Here is a 23,302-nt window from a genome sequence, read left to right as displayed (position 1 = left end):
GTCCCGCGTCCTAGTCTTGCCTGCGGAGCGACCGCCTCCCTGTCCGTTGCATGTCCTCCCGCGGGGGCCCCGCCGTTGCGCCCAGACGCTCCCCGCCGCCGTACGGCCTGCAGACGCAGGCGCTCGGCGGTGCTGAGCTCGCGCCGCAGCTCGGCGTTGAGCCGCTCCGCCGCCTGCAGCTGCTCGCGCGAGCGCGCCTGCCCCGCCGCCCAGCGCGCCTCCCGTCGGCGCAGCTCGTCCTGCAGCTCGGCCAGCTGCTGGCGCAGGGTCTGGGCGGGCAGCAGGGAGGGGCGGCGGCGGCAGAGGGATAAATAGAGAGGATCAAGATAATCGTTTGCATTCACGTGGCGCTTAAGCGTCTCAGCAACTCAAAGCACCGTGTGTATGGGTGAGGGTGGTAGCGTGGTAATCCGATCTCCGACTCCCAGGAACAGGTCTGCAGGTTTGCAGAGCATTTTTTCGAGGACTTGGGGGAGGGGAATTCCCTCAGCCCAGACAACATCACCCCTTCTGAACGGTTGGCTGAGGTGCCATCTGTGGAGGAAGTAAGAGGGGCAATCCGAATTCTGAGACCATCTCCCAGGGAGGGTGGCATGTGTGCCGACTGCCCTACATGACATCATCACAACTGTCTGGACCAAAGGACGGGTTATGCAGGATTGGAAGGATGCCCTCAGTGTGCCGGGAAAGGTCCTGGAAAAGATTACTCAACATCGCCTTGCTCGGTACGCTGAGGAGAGGCTTGCGGAGCCCCAATGCGGTTTCAGGAAAGGGCGGTCTTGCACCGATGCCATATTTTCTGTCCGTCTGCTACAGCAGAGGTGTAGGGAATTCCAACAAGACCTACATCTCTGCTTTATTGACCTGGTCAAGGCCTATGATACCATCAGTAGGCCTGGGCTCTGGGTTGTTCTTGGTGCTTTCGGAGTCCCTGACCCTCTGCTCACGATCATTAAGGACCTTCATGATGGTGAGCGGGCCCGGGTAAAACTACGTGGCCGGGAGTCAGAGCCTTTCCCTGTACACCTTGGGGTGCGACAGGGATGTCCTCTGGCTCCCACATTATTTAACATCTATTTGACCACGTAGTTCGTGAAGCCTTCAATAGCTGTACCGGGGGAATTTCAATTTGGTACAGATATAATGGGAGGCTGATCTTGGGTTTAACCAGGCTGGATTGTGTGAGCTCACAAATCCTTGAAAGATCTGGGCAAAGTCCCATCGGTGAGCTCCTCCGGCAGGCAAGGCTGCATTGGCTGGGTCATGTAGCCCGCATGCCCAGCCTCTGCATGCCTAAACAGCTTTTGTTCGGCCGGATCGAGGGGGCTAAATGGGCGCAGCATGGGCTAGAGAAGAGATGGAGTGATGTGGTACAGGAGGACGTGGAGCTGAGTGGACTTGCCGATGACTCGTACCAGTGGAAAAGGCTCGTGAAGGACGCTACTGGGCAGTTGGAGGCAGTCGCCCTCCAACAACAACCGAGGGCGGAGGAGCGACGCTCACAACAACGAGCGGAGCGCCGGGTGGCTAAAGCACAGCAAGTTGGCACAGTAGGTGGCACAGGTGGTGCATCAGCCAGTCATCTCGGTCATCTCAGTCAGTCGACCAGTGGCACCTGGGTCTGCCCCGTGACCTCCTGCCAGCGGGCGTTCGACACTTCACGTGGCCTCAAGGTGCACTTGGCCTAGCACAAGCGTCGTGGTGACGTCAGCGCCGCTTAGTGGCGAATGGCAGTTGTTGTTGTTGTGGTTAACGTGTGTGTATGGGTGAGGGTGGTACATGGTTAGCGTGTGTGTATGGGTGAGAGTAGTAACGCGGTAGCGCGTGTGTGTATGTGGTAGTGTGGTAGTGCGTGTGTGTATGTGGTAGCGTGGTTAACGTGTGTGTATGTGGTAGCGTGTTAATGGGAAGCAGGAGGCACGACACCTGTGCCTCGTTGCGCTGCTGTTTGTCGGGGATGGCTCGGGCGGCCGCCGCGTGCTTCTGGAAGACGCGCCGCTCACGCTGCAGCCGCTGCTGCCCCTCCAGCCGCTCAGCCTCGAGCTGGGCCACCCCCTCCGCCCTGTGCCTCTCGAACGCCTCCCTCTCCTTGCTGTGGGATAAACGCGGCTTGTTTAGGTGGTGTCAAGGTGGCTTGGGCTTCACGGGTAGCGGTTGCCATAGAGCCATAAAAGTAAATCGGAAAGGATTTTTTCTAAATTGAGGAGCTAGTGTGAGAGAATGAATCGCGGGATCTATATATTATATTGAAAACTATATATTTGATTTTACCAGGTAAGGCCTACTAAGCTATATAGCTCTCTTTCAGAAGCAACTTGGCCACAAATAATAGCTCAACAAAGTAGCTTATCATGTGGAAATTTATAGCAGCCAAATACTCTAAACACGTTTCTAAAATGTGCAGGGAAAACCCGGAGGACCCGGAGAAAAAATCCCCGCTACCACGGGGAGAGAGACACGCAAACTCCAGGCGCCAAGGTCGGGATAAAACCCACGACCTCCTGCACACCAGGCGAGGTAGTTAACATCTCGCCACGGCGGCGCCCCCATCTAGCGCGAGAGAGAAGTTTATGGGCGAGCACCGCAGGGTTTCCAGCGAGGCCTCGTGCTCGGCGCGTAGGCGGGCGAGGGCGGCGTTCTCGGTGCGGAAGCGTGCGATCTCCGCCTCCAGCTCGGCCAGTCGCTCCTGTAGCAGCCGCGACTGCCCCACGTCCGCCGCAGGAGCAACAGCTGCACCCCACAGAGGCGGGTTAACGTACGACGCATTCGCGGGAACACGTATGCCAACGCGAGCGCTCCGTGTGCGGTAACACCCATATTTACATCTCCCCCTTTTAAATCGTTTTGCAAATACGTCGTCGCTTTATGGATACCGCCACCTGAATTGCGTCGCCTCAGTCAACACTTATGTCGCTGACACAGCATCGTCCGTCCTTTCTCGTTATCCGTCGCCTCTCAGCCTTCGCCTCCACCACCACTTACCCTGTAAATCTCTTTGATTGACTTTGTTTCGATGTTCGTCGTCGCACCTTTTAGGAACGCATCCCCGACATAAACCGGGGCATTACCCTATAAGCACTCACTAATCGGCCGAAAACATGTTAATATATAGAGAACTGCAGAGCAACTGTTGGAGCTGGCTCACCGTCTGGCAGCATTCTAGCTTGTCTGTGGTTTCTCAGAAATTGTGAAATGCAATTTGTATTAATAACACTACAAATTTTCACAAATGTCCAATGACGATAATCAGACGAACAGATGAGAAGTTTTATTGTACGTGGAAAAGGATGGTGGTTTTTCAACATCTCAAGTGAGAATCACTGCAACTCTTTGCCATATTGTGTGTGCACTTTGTGTGCTGACTCGGCTACTTTGAAGCATTATTCGGCTGTGATGCAACCAATGCTGCTGAAATTATGCACTGCTAGAAGGCCGTGTGACTGATAGGACGTAGAAAAAATACTTGCTTTTTTATGCAGAGAGATATGGGAAGTAGGTATATTGTCTACTTATTCATAGGGTAATACAAGGTTCTGGGAGCAATTATATTTGAAATGCTTGAACAGGAGCGGCCCATTTGTCACAGGCTCCAAATGGTAATGGGCTACATTATATGAAGGTTACATTTTCTCTCACACTGATCATCACTGAAGAATAACGTGTTCACATGAAGATGGTAAAATAATGCTTGCAGATTTGCCAAGTGAATACAGATTTTGTATGAACTGAAAACCAATCTGAAAAACCTGCACCGAAGCAAAATTCTCGAGACCGGTTTCAACCTTGCGCACAAATCACAACGCTACGTCATTTAAGTCGAGGAACCAGCACGATCGCCTTTCAGGGTTGTTAAAACGTCTGCACGTTCCAAAAGCCCTATCCCTATTTTTGGATTTTGCTGGCGATCCAGCAAAAATCTACAAATTTCGACATTTTGGAAATGTAACTGGCACTCAATCGTGATTTTCTAAGCTGCGGAGAACACGGTCTGCTCAGCGACTTTTGACAGCAGCCACCGTGGTGCCTGATTGGACTCCACAGATCCTGTTAATTCGAGTCACGTCTGAGCTGGCATGGGAAGCTATAACGGAGCTTGTGGTTGGTGGCTGGCAAGACATCACTTTCCCAGTGTTAGTGCTCGCCACGTGCACACAAGAGGACATGTCCACTCGTAATAATGACACAATGACCCATTATACCAATAGCTTGTGGTGGATGTTATAACCACTCATAATAATGACACAATGACCCATTATACCAATAGCTTGTGGTGGATGTTATAACCACTAATAATAATTATACAATGACCCATTATACCAATAGCTTGTGGTGGATGCTATGTCTACTCGTAATAATGACACAATGACCCATTATACGAATAGCTTGTGGTGGATGTTATAACCACTCATAATAATTACACAATTACCCATTATATCAATAGCTGTGGTGGATGTTATAACCACTCATAATAATTACACAACTACCCATTACACCAATAGCTTGTGGTGAATGCTATGTCTACTCATAATAATGACACAATTACCCATGATACCAATAGCTTGTGGTGTAAGCCATTGGCTTACCATAGGCCGATTATATTTGTGCGATACTAGGCGTGCAAAAACCAGAGACCATAGTGCCTTTAGCAACCACTTTCAGACAATGCCTACCTCTAGTGCATGTTCACCATGATGATGAGAGGAGTTTCTGTTCGGGCATGTAAACAAATAAACCCAAACGCTCGCACACCACCTCGCATGCTGCTTGTGCACAGCACCAGCGATGCCGCCCCTGTCAGCTTCGTGGCTATAAACATCTGAAGGTTGGGATCGAACCTGGAGGATCCTAAAAAATATGCCTTGGATCACTGTCCCATTCCTTCAATAAACTCTGTACCAAAGGTTGATGAAAACAATATCTCTTCTGGAGCAGTGAAATGAATTGCAAAACCAAACATTACCACATTTCATATTTTTGAAACCATTTTTTAAACACTTACCGACGTCTTTCTTGGGCGGTTTAAGTGCCGGGAAAAGTTTTGCCACGAGTCCAGATGTTGGCGGTTCATTAGGAGACACCTTCCCATTGTGAAAGTCGCCCAAGTCTGTCCTGTCTACTGTCCTGCACTGCGCCACCTTACGTGTGACTGCTCGTTGCTCCGAGCCCTCCAGGCGCGCGTGATTTCTATCCTCCGCCATGTGGTTCTCCTCCACCAGAGTCCTTTCGTCTTCATCAACAACATCATCGTCGTCGTTCCACGTGTGCTCATCTTCAAAACCATCAGGATCCTTGCAAGGGGTCGGTGGCTTTTCACAGTCGCCATCGTCATTGTCATCTAGATCGTCACGCTCCTCGACGCCGCTTAAAAAGCTAGAGACTTCAGAAGTATCGGAGCTTTCATCGCTCATCAGTTCCGCATCTTCAACCACTCCCGGGCGAGACGGCAAACAATTTGTGGCCCCCAGGGCCTCCGCCACACCTCCTCCACCACCACGTTCATCGTCGCGCTGTCCGTCGCCTCCATCGACTCCTCTGACCTCACCGCCCCTGTCACCGCCAATCTCCGTGGGCTGCTGCCAAACGGACTTTAAAGCCGTAGCGTGTTTTGGGGCCTGAGCACCGGGTACCTCGCTCGCTCCGTCACTCTCCGGCATGACGGCCCTCTCCGACTCCTTTATTGGCGTCGACGACAGCCGACGCCAGTTTCCCCAGTTGTCCAGGTTCATCGGAGGCGGCAGCATCTGCGGCGGCGGCGCCCTCGTCGTGGTCAACGAGGCGTTGCTTGCAAACGAGAGGTCCTGCGCCGCTTGCTCCAGCAGCTCAAACTCCTGCAGTTCGTGATCGTCCACGGCTCGCTCACAGTCCCAGCGTTCCATCTTGCGCTGAAAGGATATCTCAAAAGAAGACTCGGCCACGCACGACACGGGCAGCTGGGCCCCCATGCACAGAACCTCGTGCCGCTGGCTCGGCGTTTGTGCGGCGAGTTGCGCTCGAGCGCTTTCGACATCCTGCCTCGTTTCATTCTGTGTCTGTGGATACGACTCCTTGATCGCAGGTGGCATTCGCAGGTTTTCTTCTCTGAGCTGCGAGCCAGACAATTTGGCGGAGGGCGGGTCATCGGGCAGGTCAAATGTGACCATTTTACGGGGTTGTGCGCTACTCTGCACACTCCTCGCAGCCTGCGTCGCCACCTCACTAGCCCTGCTCGCCGACCGTGCGATGGAGATCTCGGCGGGTGGACGGGTACTTGCGTATGAGCGTTCTACTCCACCGGACACCGATTTGGACCCGACGGAAGGCTTTGGCTTCTCGTTTCCCCTGCTCGCGTGCATTTGGCGATCCGGTTTCTGGACCTGCGGATGACTCCCTCTCGCCTTCTGCACCGGCGCTGTGCTCTTTAACGACATCTCTTGCGCAGCACCTCGTTGTGTTTTTGCAGGGACGATCGAGGTGCCATCCTCACCAACGCCCTTGGACATTCTAGCCGGGACTTCTTTTCCTCTATCAAAGCGAGCGATGCCTTGACCACGTTTCAAAAATGGTTTCCGTGCACGGCCGCCACCATCGCCACCTCCAGCATCTCCTCCAGCACCTGCAAAAGGCTTCTAAGTGGAAATAAAGTAATGACAAATTGTCAGAATAATGTTTCTGTGCACTGATGCCACAGCTTCTGCACTTCTTGAGCTACGGTTACGTGTAGATGCTTTATAAATCAAAATTGTATTGCATTGCAAAACTACACCAACAGAAACAAGTGTTACGTTAGAGACACGGGAAGCATTACACACCTCACATCCTCTTAGTCTCTCCTCCTCAGCCTTCATCTGCTCCTCCAGGAGTTGCTCAAATCTCCGAGCACCTTGAATGCCAGGTGTGATGGGTCTATAGATGAAAATGCACAAGGACAAATTTGTTGCGAACAAACCTCACAAGCTCCACGAAAAACACCGCGAGACCATTAGCCTAATTCTCATGTTAATAATCTTAAGGGATCCACCATGTATTTTCGGGTTCCCACCACGCGGCTCTTCCACCGCTCTGCCACATCGGTTAGACGACAACAAACTCTGCGAGGATCAAGCCACCACCGCTGCGGACGACCAATGCAGGGAAGACTCTCAAACCACGCGAGCGAGGCTCTCGTACGGCAACGGGTGCTGCATTGCATGTCTACACTGAGAAATATCCGGCTATATCTCGTTGAGCGGATTCGCTCAGGAATACGCACGCAGCCACGGAGATGGAGACAAGCGAGCAAAAAAACGCGCGGAAACGCAAGAGGCCCGGTCGTACCTGTCCTCCGGGTGGACGGGAAGCGGCGAACGTTGTCGGTGGTCCTCCAATTCGCTCTGCTCGCTCGGCCATTGCTCGGGGCTCGACGCGCCGCGCGGGGAGTACCTGGAGCGCTCGAGAGAGATGCTTTCGTCGTCTGGTACGCTTTCATCTGAGCCACATGGAGCCAGGGAAATAAAAAAAGAATGAAAACGTCATCGGCGCCGTCACTTTCATTTTTTAGCGCACATTTTTGCGTTCGACGCAGAGTAAATAACGAGCAACAAAAAAAGGGCCAACTTATAATGCAAGCTATTGATCAGACGATATTATTTTTCTCACTTTAGAACTAAGTATTCTACCGTGTGCAGCTTAATTAGCGTGCGGCAGTGTTCTGATCAAAGGCTTTCGGTTTTGATTTAAAGCTTTCGTGACTGCAGGGATTAATATTCTTGGTTCTTTCGGTAAAGTCACGTAGAAGGGAAACAATAAAATAATAAAAATATAAAACAATAAAATTATCACGACGTTTCGACTGCAACACAAGCAGTCGAAACGTCGTGAGAATTTTATTGTTTATTATTTTTATTATTTTATTGTTTCCCTTCTACATGACTTTACCGAAAGAACCAAGACTATGCTTTTCGGTTTATTCATGGATTTTTTGGGGGGTAATATTTCCTGCTTACCCCGAATATCTGGCTAACTGGAGTCTGGCTGCCAAGTGTTTCACTGAAATCACCAAGAGTAACACCAATTGTGATAGGTAATGAGGAACATCTTTGCGATAATCTAGATTTGAAGTTTTCGTGACTGCAGGGATCCATACTCTTTGGTTCTTTCGGTAAAGTCACGTAGGTATAAAATAAAATCACGACGTTTCGGGCGCAATACAAGCATCCGCCATCAAGTGGAACAACCACAGCAACCACTTCAGCAGTTGTTTCTTGCTATAACATTTTTGACATGCGTTTTCCTGGATTTTGTTGTTGTTATTCTGTCTCTCACTGTTCAAATAAACCTACCATTAAAATTATAGACTGATCATTTCTTTGTCAGTGGGCAAACGTACAAAATCAGCAGGGGATCAAATACTTTTTTCCCTCACTGTATAATCAATCACTATTCCAGTTAGAATTCCTCAAGAGCTGGGCGAGGCTACAGTAAGTGAAACGTCATTTTCTTTGGAACAGTCGTCATGTTGATTAAACTGAGACCATGAACCCGCTACATTTGTAACCTGAGTTTCATCGTTGGTCGCTGATAAGATTCTAATCCTGGCTCTCAGCCGTGGAAGTTCGCTGCTCTGACTCGGCCGTTATGACCTCCTAGAGAGGTGGTTCTTAACCTGGGGTGCACGCTGTACCCTCTGGGGGATGCGAGATGCCCTTTCTGGGGGTGCGAGACACGGCCAAACTTTTTTTAGAACGTAAATAATCAAAACACAAATTAAGCACGGGCACGTAAGTAGAACTACTTTGTTTCATCAAACCTACGTATTTATTACCATATACAGGTAGTCCCCGACTTACGATCGTCCGACTTACAATATTTCGATCTTACGATGGCGATACGACAAAATTTCCATCAACAACCTAACATCGTTCAAGTGTGCAGACGACGGACATAATCTTGGTGAGTACAGTACAATATGATACGTTACGATACGTTCAATGCATATTAAAAGTTTTCATAGCAGATAGGATTGTTTCCAGAATAAACTTTCTATTAAATTGCAGTTCATATAGGTAGGCTAAGAATTTACCTTGTTTTTTTTTACTTTACATTTTACTGTGCAATACAGTATTGTAATTGATAAATACATACAGTACATAGTTTATACAGTACGGTACTGTAAATTGCTCTGTTTTGCTCAATTATCACCATTCTTTAAGACTCCTGGGTATGCTAGGCCCTCTTCGACTTACGATTTTATCGACTTACGATGGGGTCATCGTAACGCATCTCCATCGTAAGTAGAGGACTACCTGTAAATGCTTAAACGACTGAGAACCAAAGGTGTGCAAGGCTGCAGTATAGGTTAAGAACCACTGTCCTAGAGCCACTAGCACGGATGTCTCACGTAACCAACGAGAGAAACACTCCTCACTTGACAAAACTCACCCTGCGCCCTCCGAGATATCTTTGAGACGTGTTGTTAAAGGAACTCTAGAAAAGGACCCCGATGATAACCCAGTGACGGCGCTGACAAGTCGGCTGCGACAGGCGCGCAGCATCCTGCAACTCACCTTCACCAGGAGAGCTGGGTTTATGGGCCTTCGCATGAACATCAGGCTGCTCGCGCCTCCCCATGCTCCCAAAGTGTTCCATTGGTGAAGGCTGTGATAGCTTCTTGCCAGCTCCTGTGTTGTTATCGAAATACAGAAAGCTGAATCTCGAACGTACACTTTAAAGCGACACGCACGATACAACAGAAATTGCTGTACGGTTGTAGTGGGAAGTGAAACAGTGACTCCTTTGAAACTGCCCTGAAGAGGTGATGCCTGCTGATGTGAAGTCTATTGGTGCTTTTGCCAGCACAACAAATGTAAAAAAAGCAAGTCTGGACTGTGGCCGACGTCAAAAATAAACATCTCATACAGGACCCTAAAGTCGAACCTCCCGGTTTCAGCCTTCCACGGCGACAACGGTCGACCATCAACCGGATCAGGACCGGGCATGGCCGATGTGACCACTCGATGCACAAATGGCGCGTCAAAGATTCGGCGGCCTGCGAGTAGTGTGGCCACGAATCCCAAACCATCGACCGCATCGTAAACAGCTCACCACTGCTGCCGCCTTCACTCCTTTAAAGGAGGAACGGACGAGATCCACTCTGCGTCTGAACAGACGTTTGAGTAGATAACAAATCTAAAATTACATCTCTAAGCTGATATTAATCCATACAAAACAAGATTTGTGAGAGCAGCAAGGCTCGCAAATGTGATTCTCGAACCCGAAGGTCAACGAAGTGCTAAAGTTATCGCCGTCCTTTCTGATAAAATGAGCACAGCTGAGAGAGGCCGCACTATTTGGTCAAAGAACCATAACAGTGGTTGTCGTCTTTAAGGGCATTAGTCACACCACCTGACCACCCACCCAAAAAAAATAGAGAATTACTTCATCAGAATCTCTATTTATAGTGGAGGAATCTGATGAGCTATAAAGCTCTTTTTTTTACAAATGTCCAGTAGGGGCAGGTTAGAAAGTTATAACAATACAAAAACACAATAGGAGTTCTAGATTTGAAGCTTTCGTGACTGCAATGATTCATACTCTTAGGTTTTATCGGTAAAGTCACGTAGGTAAAAAAAAATAAAAAAAATTACAATAATAGAATTAATAATAGAAATAAAATAATAAATCACGACGTTTCGGAGGCAACACAAGTCTCCGTCATCAGGTGGGACCATCACAGCTAGATTTACTGTCTCAAGTGAGGAAAAATTCCAAGAGACAAGCTCTTAAATACAAGTTAAGGGGGGAGGAGGGGCTTATCTGAATGTGGTAGCCAATGAATGGAACGTGTTGCGGGGGTGGGCGGGGCTAAAAGAGAACAATAGGTGCACATGTTGTTGTTTTACCCGGTGTTGGTTGACAATCCAAATACAAAAAGGAGAGTTGCTGTTAAACGCTGGTGATGTCAACACTCGGTAAAGTAGAATAGTACCTGTCAAATAAGATGGTCCAAATATGTGTAGTTAAATATTTTTTTTTTGTATGGTTAATAACATCTTTCCAATGATTACTCAGTTTGTACCCATCATCACGGTTGAGTGCAAAGTATAGGGAAGGTAAGATCCCAGGATCTCCAACAGAGATGAGCACTTTGCTACATTCATTTGGCCATGGGGCCACCTGTTTACACAGGGACTGCACATGCAAAAAATGCTAGAGGTGTTAAGAGATGAAGATTTAAAAAAAAATGTATTATTCTTGAACCCAAAGAACAGGAGTCAGAGTGGATACATTCTGCGTGTGCACAACATCCTCGGTCCAGCCACGAACTCCGAATTAGAACCACAACCTCTAATTCTCCCCCGAATGGGGGCCGATTAAAGTTACCCGGGTTCAACTACCCTGTAATGGTAGGGATAGCCGTCGGGAGCAGTGGGGGGAAGATTGTATTTATGTTTACCTCTGTGGAGCCACGGTCCAGAAACCAAGTTGAGGACAGACATCTTCTCCTGCTGTAGCCGCTGCATCTGCTGCTGTTGGTGAGCCTGCCAAGCCTGCAGCTGTATGAGCACACGGTACAACAGTCAACATATGCAATTTCCCAATTGCTATGTTGAGTTGTTCACAAAAAATCCATGACTTAACATAAAATGTAAAATGTCATCCCGCTGATGCCGACTAGGTCAGATTAGGTGGAAGGGAAGTGATTTCTGCCATCATTGGTGCACCTAGGGTGTGACCGTTACGTCTGCATGTGAGTACAGCGATACTTTGACTTTCGTCGACTTGACTTTCGTCGCTTCGCTCTTTCGGCCGTTTTCAATTATCACCACATTTAAAATTTTGTCCACGCGTCTTTCCTCTCTCGTCCGATTTCATCCCCAAACCTTCCACGACGTTCGCGCCACGCGCCATTTTTTCGTTCAGACTTTGAATAGAAGTCGTTCAGTGAGCATCTCTTATATTTGTGTTTATTTATCTATTATTAATGCTGTACTTATTTCTGTGATTATACTGTTAACAATTCATAGTTATTGTCGTGATAACAGCATAATACTACAGTGTTCACAGTTATTTTGTGATTATAAAACACGTGTACAGTATTCATACTGTGCTTATTTTTGTGATTATATTCACTGTAGTTAATTGCATGCACGTTTTTCGTTGGCCAAAATAAATTTGCAAGCTAAATAAAGGCTCTGCTTTGACATTGGTGTATTTTTGATATTCGTCCATGCTCTGGTCCCTAACCAGATGAAAGTGCAAGGTATTCCAGTCACCTGGTTCAATCGCAAGTGGTTTTGTGGATTGGACCCTGGCTCAGTGCCGACACAAGCACTATACACGCACCACTGAGATAATTAGCCACGTGAGCAAATTTGCATTTTGACAGCTAAACAACAGCAAGTTGATGGTGCAATGTAAGTAAACGGTACGTGGGACAGGCGTAAAATGTCTCAGTGCACCTGCAGCAACTGCTGCTCCAGCACGGTCCCTCGACCGGTAGAGCTGAGAGCGACGGGGTCAAAGTGCGTAGTTCCCAGCATGCCCGGGGAGAACGGTGGCAGCAGCTGCATCTGTCGTGGGTCCTTTCCCGCCGCGATACGCTCGTCTGCCGCCAGGCGGGCGGGCCGCGGGTAACCTTCATCCTGCACGCAAAGGTACAACACACGTGTTGATTCTCCACCTCAGTATTGCGAGCTGCCTCTTAGCAGAACTACTAATTGCATGCAATGTAGCAAGAAACGGATTGCGCTGGGGTCCCACTGCCCTGCTGTTGGTGCAATTGGCCTGCATAGAGCTCATCTGTCTTGAGCTTTCTAGTTCGTACTTCACCCAGGGTCCCACACTCCGAACCCAGAGACCCCTTAATCGTCACTTTAAAAACGACAAAAGCATTGATGTGGTGCACCTAACAAGGACCAGAGGGATGGGGTTAGAATTTGGGAGATTAAATAACATTTAATATTATAGCAGTATTGGTCTCTGTATGTATATATCCATATACCCAGTGACTGCTTATGCTGAAGCCGCTAGCCTAGAAGTGGAGCCCAGGTTGGGTGCAACTCTGCAGTCTATGTCTTGATAAAATGCAGAGGAGGTAGTGGATTTGGTATAATGCCACACTCATGAGTAGAGGTGGTTTGTTTGATTACTGAGTTTTTGAGCCAGTTGGTCCAGCGTTGGGCAAAGGCAGAGCCCACTTTTCACCCCTTGTTCTGGTTGTCCTTCCCCGCACCTCCGATTAGCACGGCTGTCTACATACGGTGCAAAAGAAGTTCAACCAGGGCACAGACAAGATATTTTCTGACTTATTGCATTAACAATGAACCTACAACACAAGCAACCGTCATCAGGTAGAACTAAATTTGAGAGCGAGATAAAACACGGAGACACACAGACAGACACGCAAGAAGAGAGAGACAACACACACACAGAGACACACAACATAGATAGACACACAGAGTGTGTCTATATATATATACAGAGACCAATACATAGACATACAGAGACCAATACATAGACACACAGAAACCGGAGCAGAGTGTGTCTATGTTGTGTGTCTCTCTCTGTGTGTGTCTCTGTGTTGTCTCTCTCTGCTTGTGTGTCTGTCTGTGTGTCTCCGTGTCTGTGTTTTGTCTCGCTCTCAAATTGAGTTCTACCTGATGACAGTTGCTTGTGTTGCAATCGAAACATCGTACTCTATTATTTAAATGATTTTCTTTCTACGTGACTTTATCGAAAGAACCAAAGAGTAATTCCTGCAGTCCCGAAAGCTTCAAATCAAGAATGAACCTACACCTAGATTGAAACAGGGTTATACACGAAGCAGAATCTTACAAAACGCACCAATTAACCGCCCAGCAACAAGGTACACACACACACCACTCCCGGGGATCTCCTCCCTGTCCAAGCCACTATTAAAAATAATAATGCCATCTTGTGACGTGCCTCAAGAGTATTCACTCTCATAGACGGAGAACAACTCAGAAAGCTAAGATCCCAGGATCTCCAAAAGAGATGAGCACTTTCCTACAATCATTTGGCCATGGGGCCACCTGTTTACACAGGGAATGCACACGCGAAAAATGCTAGAGGTGTTAAGAGATGAAGACTTTTTTTGTATTATTATTTTTGAACCCAAAGAACAGGAATTAGAGTGGATACATGGAGGAATCACAAACAAGCAGGAAGTCAGCCACAAAATGGGCCTGTGCCAACAACTGCCCAAGCTCTGTGCTCCTCTACATATTAAGGTGTTATAGGGCAATTAATAAGTGTTTACATGTGGGAGAAAACCGGAGCAGCCAGAGAAAAGGCACGCATGCAAATGGGAAACACTCCATCCCATACAGAGGGAACAGTTGGAGTCAACATTTTTGCTGCACCGCATTCTCCTGGCGTGCCAGGGTATGGCACCTCCTCAAGGCCCATGGGAAGGGAGTTTTACGACATTTGTGCGAACCACCAAACCCACGCTGCCTCAACAGTGCTCGATTACAGACCAATACCAATACCCGCCATTCGCCACTAAGTGACGGTGACGTCACCTCGGCACCTCTGCCAGGCCAGGTGCACTTTGATTACAGACCACGTGAGTAGCTACCATCGCCCGGCTAACCCAACCTTACAGTCACAGTGATCAACAGGTGTGCGCCACCACAGGAACACTCACCTGTTGCGACATATCCCCGTACACCTGCGCTGTCGAGTCGAGGCTGCCCACGAGCATCGGTCGCAGGGGTTGAAAAAACTCGGGGCCATCGGGATGAGCGGGACTGGAGCTCATCCGCCTCTCTTGCCGAGACCCAGCGAAGCGCGGCGGTGGAAGTGGCTCGTCGAGCAGCACGCCGGCCCGCGCCGTGTCCACCACCTCCCAGCGCAGGAACGCCGCGCGCTCCACTTCGCCCGACATGGCCGCTGTTCTCGGGGCAGTCGGCACCAAACGCGGTTTTGTGGCGCTGTGGGCGACGGAGCATTCACTCGGTTATTGGTGCTTTTTAAACGTTATTGTCAAGTGCAGAACACGTACTCACACTTTCTCCTATGTGTCTTGCAAGTGTGTAAGAGTTGGCCAAAAACCACTCCAGTTTCCTCTCGTTGAGGCCCTTCCGCCAGCAGTGGTTTGAGCAAGAGATTTCCCGGCTGCACCTTTACCCTTGTTTTTTCCACGTGGGTAGATTATCAAGCGATGAAGAAGAACACCAATTTTGGTCCAAGTGTTGCTGTTCAAACCGATCATTAATTCCTGATGTTCATCAGAAGCATTCCCAAAAAGCCGAGTCAAGTGTCGTGCGGCAACAGAGCGATGTCCCTTGGTGTTGCGCGACTTCCGAGCACATGTTGGAAGGCAGGGGTTATCGAACCAAATGACTACAGCGTTGTCAATGATTGGGGTCGTTGGCCAGGTCACATCAGCCACACCTTGTGTGCACTTGATGCTATCACACGGACAGATGACAACACAACGTATAAGATGATGTTGGCAAGCCACGGGGATGGCGGAATGATGACACTTCCAGCAAACTTGGAGTGTCAGTCTTCACAACAGAGTTAAGCAGGGAGCCAAACTTAATCTCAAGATCGTTTTCTTCCGGTAATTTAAACACTACGGATAAAATAAAAGTATCTTTACACACAAGACGATGGGCAACATTCAAAACACTTTAGTTCAGAGGAATGTGCACACGAAAAAGACACATAATAAACGTATAAACATAACGCAGCTTTAAATAGGTTCAAATAACTAAGAGAAAAATATAGAAAAGCACACAATTGCATTTTACAATGTGGGAAATCAAGAGATGTATCGCATCAGCAATCCATCACTGTTATTACTCGAATAATTATCTGACGATACCCTCCAGCGTCCAGTGGTGCAAAAGCACAAATAACAAAAAGTTATTCAAGAACACTGCCTTCAGCCCATGTACCATGCTCGAAACGTTGCCGATTATATATTTGCTTTACCTTTAAAGCCACAGTGTTATTTGACGAACGTGTTGAGATTTGCCCTCATAACGGAAGTACCTTCACAATCATTACCACCACCATCGTAAACAATCATTACCACCAATACCATCATAAATTTAACGCTTGCCGCCTGCTGCCACCTTTTCGATCACTCTTTGCTAACTACACACACAAGTTCGATGAGAGCGGGAGGAAAGGTCACACGGATAATACTGGTAGGAACCTCCAGGTTACATCAGCCCACAGGGGTTATTGTGTCCGTCCGTCGTGCAGGGAGGGGCTTGGTGGGGAGTGGGAGGGGTGGGGCTGGGTGGGGAGGGTGGGGAGGGTGGGGAGGGTGGGGCTGGGTGGGAGGGGTGGGGCTGGGTGGGGAGGGGCTGGTCACCCCGTGGTGCCCTTATAAAACTCAACGTTTAACCTACTCACGCCGGCTTGTGCCCGCCCTCACAGTCGGGCATATTGTTTGCGGAATGCACCACGCCGCCGTTGACCCTGACCATTGACCGAGCAACCCAACGTTCCTACCAGCTCCCTCCGCAGGAATGTGTTAGGAGTTTCCATTTGCATTGAATCGATGGTCTGCGAATAATGATTTGGTTCAACACGTATGCTTTCGCAACCAATATTACGCATAAAGATTTTGTGGGCTACGCGCTCTAACCCCCCAAAAAACCCTTTATTATGAATATATTTATTTACTAACCACATTTGCCGAGCACCGGCACCATCAACTTTCTGACCCGCCCCTACTCGACATCTGTGAAAAGAGCTTCATAGCTCATCGGATTCCTCCAGGATAAAAAACGATTCTGATTCCGTGAAGGACCAAGGGGGAATTCCGAAGTCGATCTTCACATTGAAGAGAGCGGTGAGACTCAGTGTGGCGAGTGGGGAGCGGTGGTGCAGCGGTTAGCGCGCTCCACTACGAACCCGGCGACCCGGGTTCAATTCACGCTCACGGCCAACACCAGTGACGATTATCTGAACCGGTCCTAGGCCTCCTCAAGGTTGACTAAGCCTCAAATGAGAACATGTTGCTGTGTGTAAACATCGCTACGAGAGACAAAGGCGGTCGGGCGTGGTGCTGGCCCACTCACCCCCTCGTGTGCCGTGCCGGCCTTCATAGGTGCTGCTCGCTAGCAGCACTTGCCCCTACAGTCTGTTACAGGCTACACGGGGGATCTTTGTCTTTGTTGAGTGGGTGGGCGAGTTTGGTGTCGTGAACCTACAGTCAGCCCCCCTTGGTGACACCGCAGGCATCGACGAGAAGAATCAAGGGGGTCAAGTTCACGGCAAATCGTAACCAAGAGAGCAGCGACGGTGACCGACTGGGACTGAGCACGTGAATGCTGGATCATCAATCAACCCGTTGGATATAAACGACGTTCCAGGCAACCGACCAAATTCCTTCCAACGACACAAGAAATGCGTGTGAATTTGGTCATTGCCCGAAACACACGCGTGTTTGACACACTGCACACGTGTGTTGTTGAGTTGTTGTTGTTGTTTGTGTACCGTAGCCAACGCAGAATCACAACAACAAAAACAACAACAATTGCTAGAAATCAGCTGGGATTGTGTCTGGTGATAGGTGCCGGCCCGCTTGTGTGTAAGCGTGAAGTGTGTTAGTAGCATGTTCTTGGTTTTTTTCGGTAAAGTCACGTAGAAGGGAAGTAATAAAATAATAAAAATAAAACATAATAAAATGAGAATTGTTTCATTTTATTATGTTTTATTTTTATTATTGTATTACTTCCCTTCTACGTGACTTCACCGAAAAAAACAAGAAGATGAATCCCTGCAGTCACGAAAGCTTTAAATCGAAATTTAGTAGCATGTGTTAGTCATGCCTTCGTGTGTCCCTGTACTAATGTGTTAGTGTGATTGTGTGTAATGTGTCAGTAACGTGTTGGTGTTTTAGTAGTGTGTTCGTGTGCAGTGTGTCAATAACGTGCGTGTGTGTAGTTTGTAAGTAACTGTGTGTAAATGCGTCAGTGTAAATGCGTCAATTGTATAGTGTAACAATGTGTGTCAGTCATGTGTGTGTGTAGTACAGTAATGTGTTAGTAGTGTTAGTAATGTGTTAGTGTGTACTGTAGTGTGTTAACGTGTGCAGTGTGTCCGTCTGTAATGTGTCGTGTTCATAGTAGTGTGTTAGTAGTGTAGTGTGTTGTTAGTGTGTTAGTGGTGTAGTGTGTTAGTGTTGTTAGTAGTAGTGTGTTGTTAGTGTGTTATGAGTAGTGTGTTAGTAGTGGTGTGTTGTTATGAGTGGTGTGTTGTTAGTAGTGGTGTGTTGTTAGTAGTGTGGTGTGTTGTTGTTAGTGTGTTATGAGTGGTGTGTTGTTAGTAGTGTGTTGTAAGTAGTGTATTAGTAGTGTAGTGAGTGGTATGTTGGTAGTGTTATGAGTGGTGTGTTGTTAGTGTATTAGTAGTGTGTTAGTGTGTTATGAGTGGTGTGTTAGTAGTGGTGTTAGTGGTGTGTTATTAGTAGTGTGTTAATGAGTGGTGTATTAGTAGTATAGTGTGTTATGAGTGTAGTGTTAGTAGTGTGTTGTTAGTGTATTAGTAGTGTGTTAGTAGTTGTGTATTAGTAGTAGTGTGTTAGTAGTGGTGTATGAGTGGTGTATGACTAGTGTAGTGTGTTAGTATGTTGTTAGTGGTGTATTAGTAGTGGTGTATTAGTAGTGTGTTAGTAGTGGTGTGTTAGTAGTGGTGTGTTAGTAGTGGTGTGTTTGTGGTGTATTAGTGGTGTAGTGTGTTAGTAGTAGTGTGTTAGTGGTGTACTGTGTTAGTAGTGTAGTGTGTTAATGGTGTATGAGTGGTGGTGTTGTTGTGAGTAGTGTGTTAGTAGTAGTGTATTATTAGTAGTAGTGCATTAGTGGTGTGTTATGAGTGGTGTGTTAGTGTGTTAGTAGTAGTGTGTTAGTAGTGTATGAGTGGTGTAGTGTTAGTAGTGTAGTGTATTAGTGGTGTATGAGTGGTGTGTTAGTGTATTAGTGGTGTAGTGTTAGTAGTAGTGTATGAGTGGTGTGTTGGTGTGTTAGTAGTAGTGTGTTAGTGGTGTATGAGTGGTGTAGTGTTAGTAGTAGTGTATTAGTGGTGTGTTAGTAGTAGTAGTGTGTTAGTAGTGTATGAGTGGTGTGTTGTTAGTGTGTTAGTAGTAGTGTATTAGTAGTGTAGTGTGTTAGTAGTAGTGTGTTAGTAGTGTATGAGTGGTGTGTTGTTAGTGTGTTAGTAGTAGTGTATTAGTAGTGTAGTGTGTTAGTAGTAGTGTGTTAGTAGTGTTAGTAGTAGTGTATGAGTGGTGTATGAGTAGTGTATGAGTGAGTAGTGTATGAGTAGCGTATTAGTAGTAGTGTTATGAGTGGTGTGTTAGTGTTGAGTGGTGTGTTGTTTGTGTGTTAGTGGTGTATGAGTAGTGTGTTAGTAGTAGTGTATTAGTGTATTAGTGGTGTATTAGTGGTGTATTAGTGGTGTATTAGTAGTGTAGTATATTAGTAGTAGTAGTGTATTAGTGGTGTGTTGTTAGTGTATTAGTGGTGTATTAGGGTGTATGAGTAGTGTGTTGTTAGTGTATGAGTGGTGTATGAGTAGTGTATTGTTAGTGTACTAGTGGTGTGGTAGTGTTAGTAGTGGTGTATTGTTAGTGTATTAGTGGTCTGTTAGTGTATTAGTAGTAGTAGTGTATGAGTGGTGTATGAGTAGTGTATTGTTAGTGTACTAGTGGTGTGGTAGTGTTAGTAGTAGTGTATTAGTGGTGTATTGTTAGTGTATTAGTGGTGTGTTAGTGTATTAGTAGTAGTAGTGTATTAGTGGTGTATGAGTGGTGTATGAGTAGTGTGTTAGTAGTAGTGTATTGTTAGTGTACTAGTGTAGTAGTGTGGTAGTAGTAGTGGTGTATGAGTGGTGTATTGTTAGTGTATTAGTGGTGTATGAGTAGTGTGTTAGTAGTAGTGTATTAGTGGTGTGTTAGTGTATTAGTAGTAGTAGTGTGTTAGTAGTAGTGTATTGTTAGTGTACTAGTGTAGTAGTGTGTTAGTAGTAGTGGTGTATTGTTAGTGTATTAGTGGTGTATGAGTAGTGTGTTAGTAGTAGTGTATTAGTGGTGTGTTAGTGTATTAGTAGTAGTAGTGTGTTAGTAGTAGTGTATTGTTAGTGTACTAGTGTAGTAGTGTGTTAGTAGTAGTGGTGTATTGTTAGTGTATTAGTGGTGTATGAGTAGTGTGTTAGTAGTAGTGTATTAGTGGTGTGTTAGTGGTGTATGAGTGGTGGTGTTGTTGTGTTCGTACCTCGCGTCCGCCACCCAGCTACGAAGATGCCGCCTTTCGCTCCCGCCGCGTGACGTCACCGCGGACCGCCTCCCGCTGCGTGACGTCACCGCGAACCGCCTTCCGCCGCGTGACGTCACCGCGGACCGCCACCCGCCGCATGACGTCACCGCGCACCGCCTCCCGCCGCATGACGTCATTGCGCACCGCCTCCCGCCGCGTGACGTCACCACGCATCGTCTCCCCGCCGCGTGACGTCACCGCGCACCGCCTCCCGCCGCGTGACGTCACCGCGCACCACCGGGCGCCGAGCGGCGTCGCCCCGCCCCTGTACCGCGTGACGTCACCACGCACCGGCGCTTTAGACAAAGGTCCCCCGTGTAGCCTGTGACAGACTGTTGGGGCAAGTGCACCTGGCCTGGCACACGAGGGGAGTGGGTGGCCAGCAACCACGCCCGGCCGCCTTTGTCTCCCGCACCGGGTACCAGTTTGAGGCTGAGTCGACCTAGGCCCTAGGGGTTGAACAGTCACGGGTGTTGGTGGCCGTGATCTTGGGCCGCGAGGTTCGCAGCGCTTCCCGTGAGCTTCAACAAAGGGGCCGTCCATAAATGACGTCACGCACCTAGGGGGAGGGGGCGGTCAGACATTTGTGACGAGGGGGAGGGGAGAAATGTGACGTCACATCAAAATGCTCAACTTTAAATAAATATAGACAACACGTTCTACTTAATAAAATAGACTTTTTAATAAATGTTTTCTCCTACAACATCAGAGTGCAGCGCCACATTATGTACGCACTACAATGCCAATAGTTTAAAGCGATTTGAAGCATGTTTTATATTTTTTTGGGGGGGGGGGGAGCAGAGCTTTGTGACGTCAAATTTGAGGGGGATCTTCGAACTTTTTGTGACGCCGTGCAACGAAGGGAGGGAGGGGGGGTCAAAAAACGTCAAAAATCGCGTGACGTCATTTATGGACGGCCCCTGAGGCTGCGTTGACTGGGTCACGTAGCCCGCACCGCTCAAGACCACCGCGTGGCCAAGCAACGGCGGTCGGCAAACCAAGATAACAACAAGAGGATAACAAAACAAATATCGATTTCGGTAAAAAAAAAAAATCCGCAGCAGCAGCAAACTCAATAATACTCTTAGGTTTTTTTCTGTAAAGGCACGTAGGGAAAAAAAAGTAAATAATAAAATAATAGAAATAATAGAAATAAAATAATTATTAGTAAATACTAAAATAATATACATAATAATGGCAATAACATAAAAAAATATATTCTATTATTTATATTATTTTTTTATAATAAAATAATATTATTTTATTATAAGAAAATAATATAAATAATAATAGAAATAAAATACTTATTATCTATTATTATTTTATTATTTTATTATGTACTTATTATTTTTACCTACGTGACTTTACCGAAAAAACCAAAGCGTATGAATGCTTGCAGTCACGAAAGCTTCAACTCTAGAAGCAAACTCAATGTTTCGAAGAGCCGCGATGGACTGCGGTGAATACGAGACGGGCGGGTCCTTTTGATCGATAAACGTCACGAAGCAGTCCTTTAAAGAGCCTCAGGTTGCTGACCATTTGGGGGCCGTCCATAAATGACGTCACGCGATTTTGGATGATTTTTGACTCCCCCCCCCTCGTCACACGGCGTCACAAAAAGTCAGACCCCCCCCTGAAATATGACGTCACAAAGCTCTGCCCCCCCCCCCAAAAAAATAAAACATGCTTCAAATCGCTTTAAACTATTGTCATTGTAGTGCGTATTTAATGTGGCGCTGCACTCTGATGTTATAGGATACATTTTTATATTAAAAGTCAATTTAATTAAGTAGAACGTGTTGTCTATATTTATTTAAAGTTGCGCATTTTGATGTGACGTCACATTTCTCCCCCCCCCCTCGTCACACATCGTTACAAATGTCTGACCCGCCCCCTCCCAGGTGCGTGACGTCATTTATGGACGGCCCCCAAGTCAACCCATGGCACCTAGGTCAGTCATGTGACCTGCCAACGAGCCTTCCACTGATAACTTTAATCTAAATTGTCTCATGGTTGTTGTTGTTGTTTGACTTGCATCCTACTGGGATTTTTTCACACAACGTTGATGTACGGTGCTTTCTCTGGAAGACTTTGCTGTTTTTTCCTGGATTTTTCTGTTGCGCGTAAGTCACTTTAAGATGTACAGTACTTGATACAGCTATCGTGGCTGTGACGGTTCCACCTGAAGACGGAAGCTTGTGTTGCCTCCGAAACGTCGTGATTTTTATTTTTTTATTTTACTTTTATTAATTTTAATTTTAATTTTTTTACCTACGTGACTTTACCGAAAAAACCTAAGAATATGAATACTTGCAGTCACGAAAGCTTCAAATCTAGAATTAATTCAAAAAATTCTTAAGACTTGTTTCAAGAGAGAACCTGTCAAGGGTTCATATTAAGTGATCACCCTCCCTGTCTAGTTCCCGCTCCTCCCTCAAGACCCCCACCTCTCCTCCCTGGCCCATCCTTCCCCTCCATCCCGAGGTACCCACCGTAATTCCCGAACCCACTCACCTCCTTCCCCATACCCCATCCCTACTCACCGCATCACTTTTAGTAGCAACCCTCATTGTGCCACTCGTAAAACATTGTTAAGCGCCTTGGATAAAAGCGCTATATGAATATAAGATTACTATGTTTTCCAGTTAAGTAATTAGCGGGTAAATGTTTTAACATTTGGACCATGACGCCACGGCACCTTAAACGTCCAATGCGAAGCAGACGCCACGTATGATATATGAATTTCGATAGGTAAATTCCCGCAGTATTAACCAGGGCGGTCACTGGATTCGAACCTGTGACCCTCTGCAACAATCGGCAAACACCATACTGCTCGCCTCGTGGCATTGCTGCACTGGCAGGGTGCGGTTTCCATTTGCACGACTGGCTACGTACGGTGCGAAAGAAGTTCCACATACGGGACGTATGTGGTGAGTCAGGCGTCATACGCCGTCACCACGACTGGTTATAGGCAGCTCCAGCCATGGGCCAACAGGGGGCAATAGCGGCTCCCTCCTCGTGGGTCAGGCAACTCGGAGGTGGACACC

The 23,302-nt window shown here is 47.3% G+C and overlaps 1 protein-coding gene across 1 annotated transcript in view; it reads right to left on the bottom strand.

Moving 5' to 3' along the window:
- Positions 1 to 20,315, bottom strand: part of LOC144948556 (centrosomal P4.1-associated protein-like) — a 34,040-nt gene extending 13,725 nt beyond the window's left edge. Inside the window, exons 1-11 of the mRNA XM_078878125.1 lie at positions 20,214 to 20,315; positions 14,627 to 14,912; positions 12,417 to 12,599; positions 11,411 to 11,510; positions 9,522 to 9,635; positions 7,294 to 7,444; positions 6,789 to 6,882; positions 5,000 to 6,605; positions 2,583 to 2,730; positions 1,927 to 2,092; positions 21 to 269 (exon numbers count right to left, since the gene is read on the bottom strand). Of these exons, the coding sequence (XP_078734251.1) occupies positions 21 to 269; positions 1,927 to 2,092; positions 2,583 to 2,730; positions 5,000 to 6,605; positions 6,789 to 6,882; positions 7,294 to 7,444; positions 9,522 to 9,635; positions 11,411 to 11,510; positions 12,417 to 12,599; positions 14,627 to 14,866 (3,051 nt within the window). The 5' untranslated portion in view covers positions 14,867 to 14,912; positions 20,214 to 20,315. The remainder of the gene's footprint in view (positions 1 to 20; positions 270 to 1,926; positions 2,093 to 2,582; positions 2,731 to 4,999; positions 6,606 to 6,788; positions 6,883 to 7,293; positions 7,445 to 9,521; positions 9,636 to 11,410; positions 11,511 to 12,416; positions 12,600 to 14,626; positions 14,913 to 20,213) is intronic.
- Between the last annotated feature and the right edge of the window lie 2,987 nt (positions 20,316 to 23,302).

Source organism: Lampetra fluviatilis, chromosome 50 (assembly GCF_964198595.1).
Source record: "Lampetra fluviatilis chromosome 50, kcLamFluv1.1, whole genome shotgun sequence".
Classification (NCBI taxonomy): domain Eukaryota; kingdom Metazoa; phylum Chordata; class Hyperoartia; order Petromyzontiformes; family Petromyzontidae; genus Lampetra; species Lampetra fluviatilis.
The sequence above is the reverse complement of the archived record's forward strand: the minus strand, read 5'-3'. Positions and strand labels throughout refer to the sequence as shown.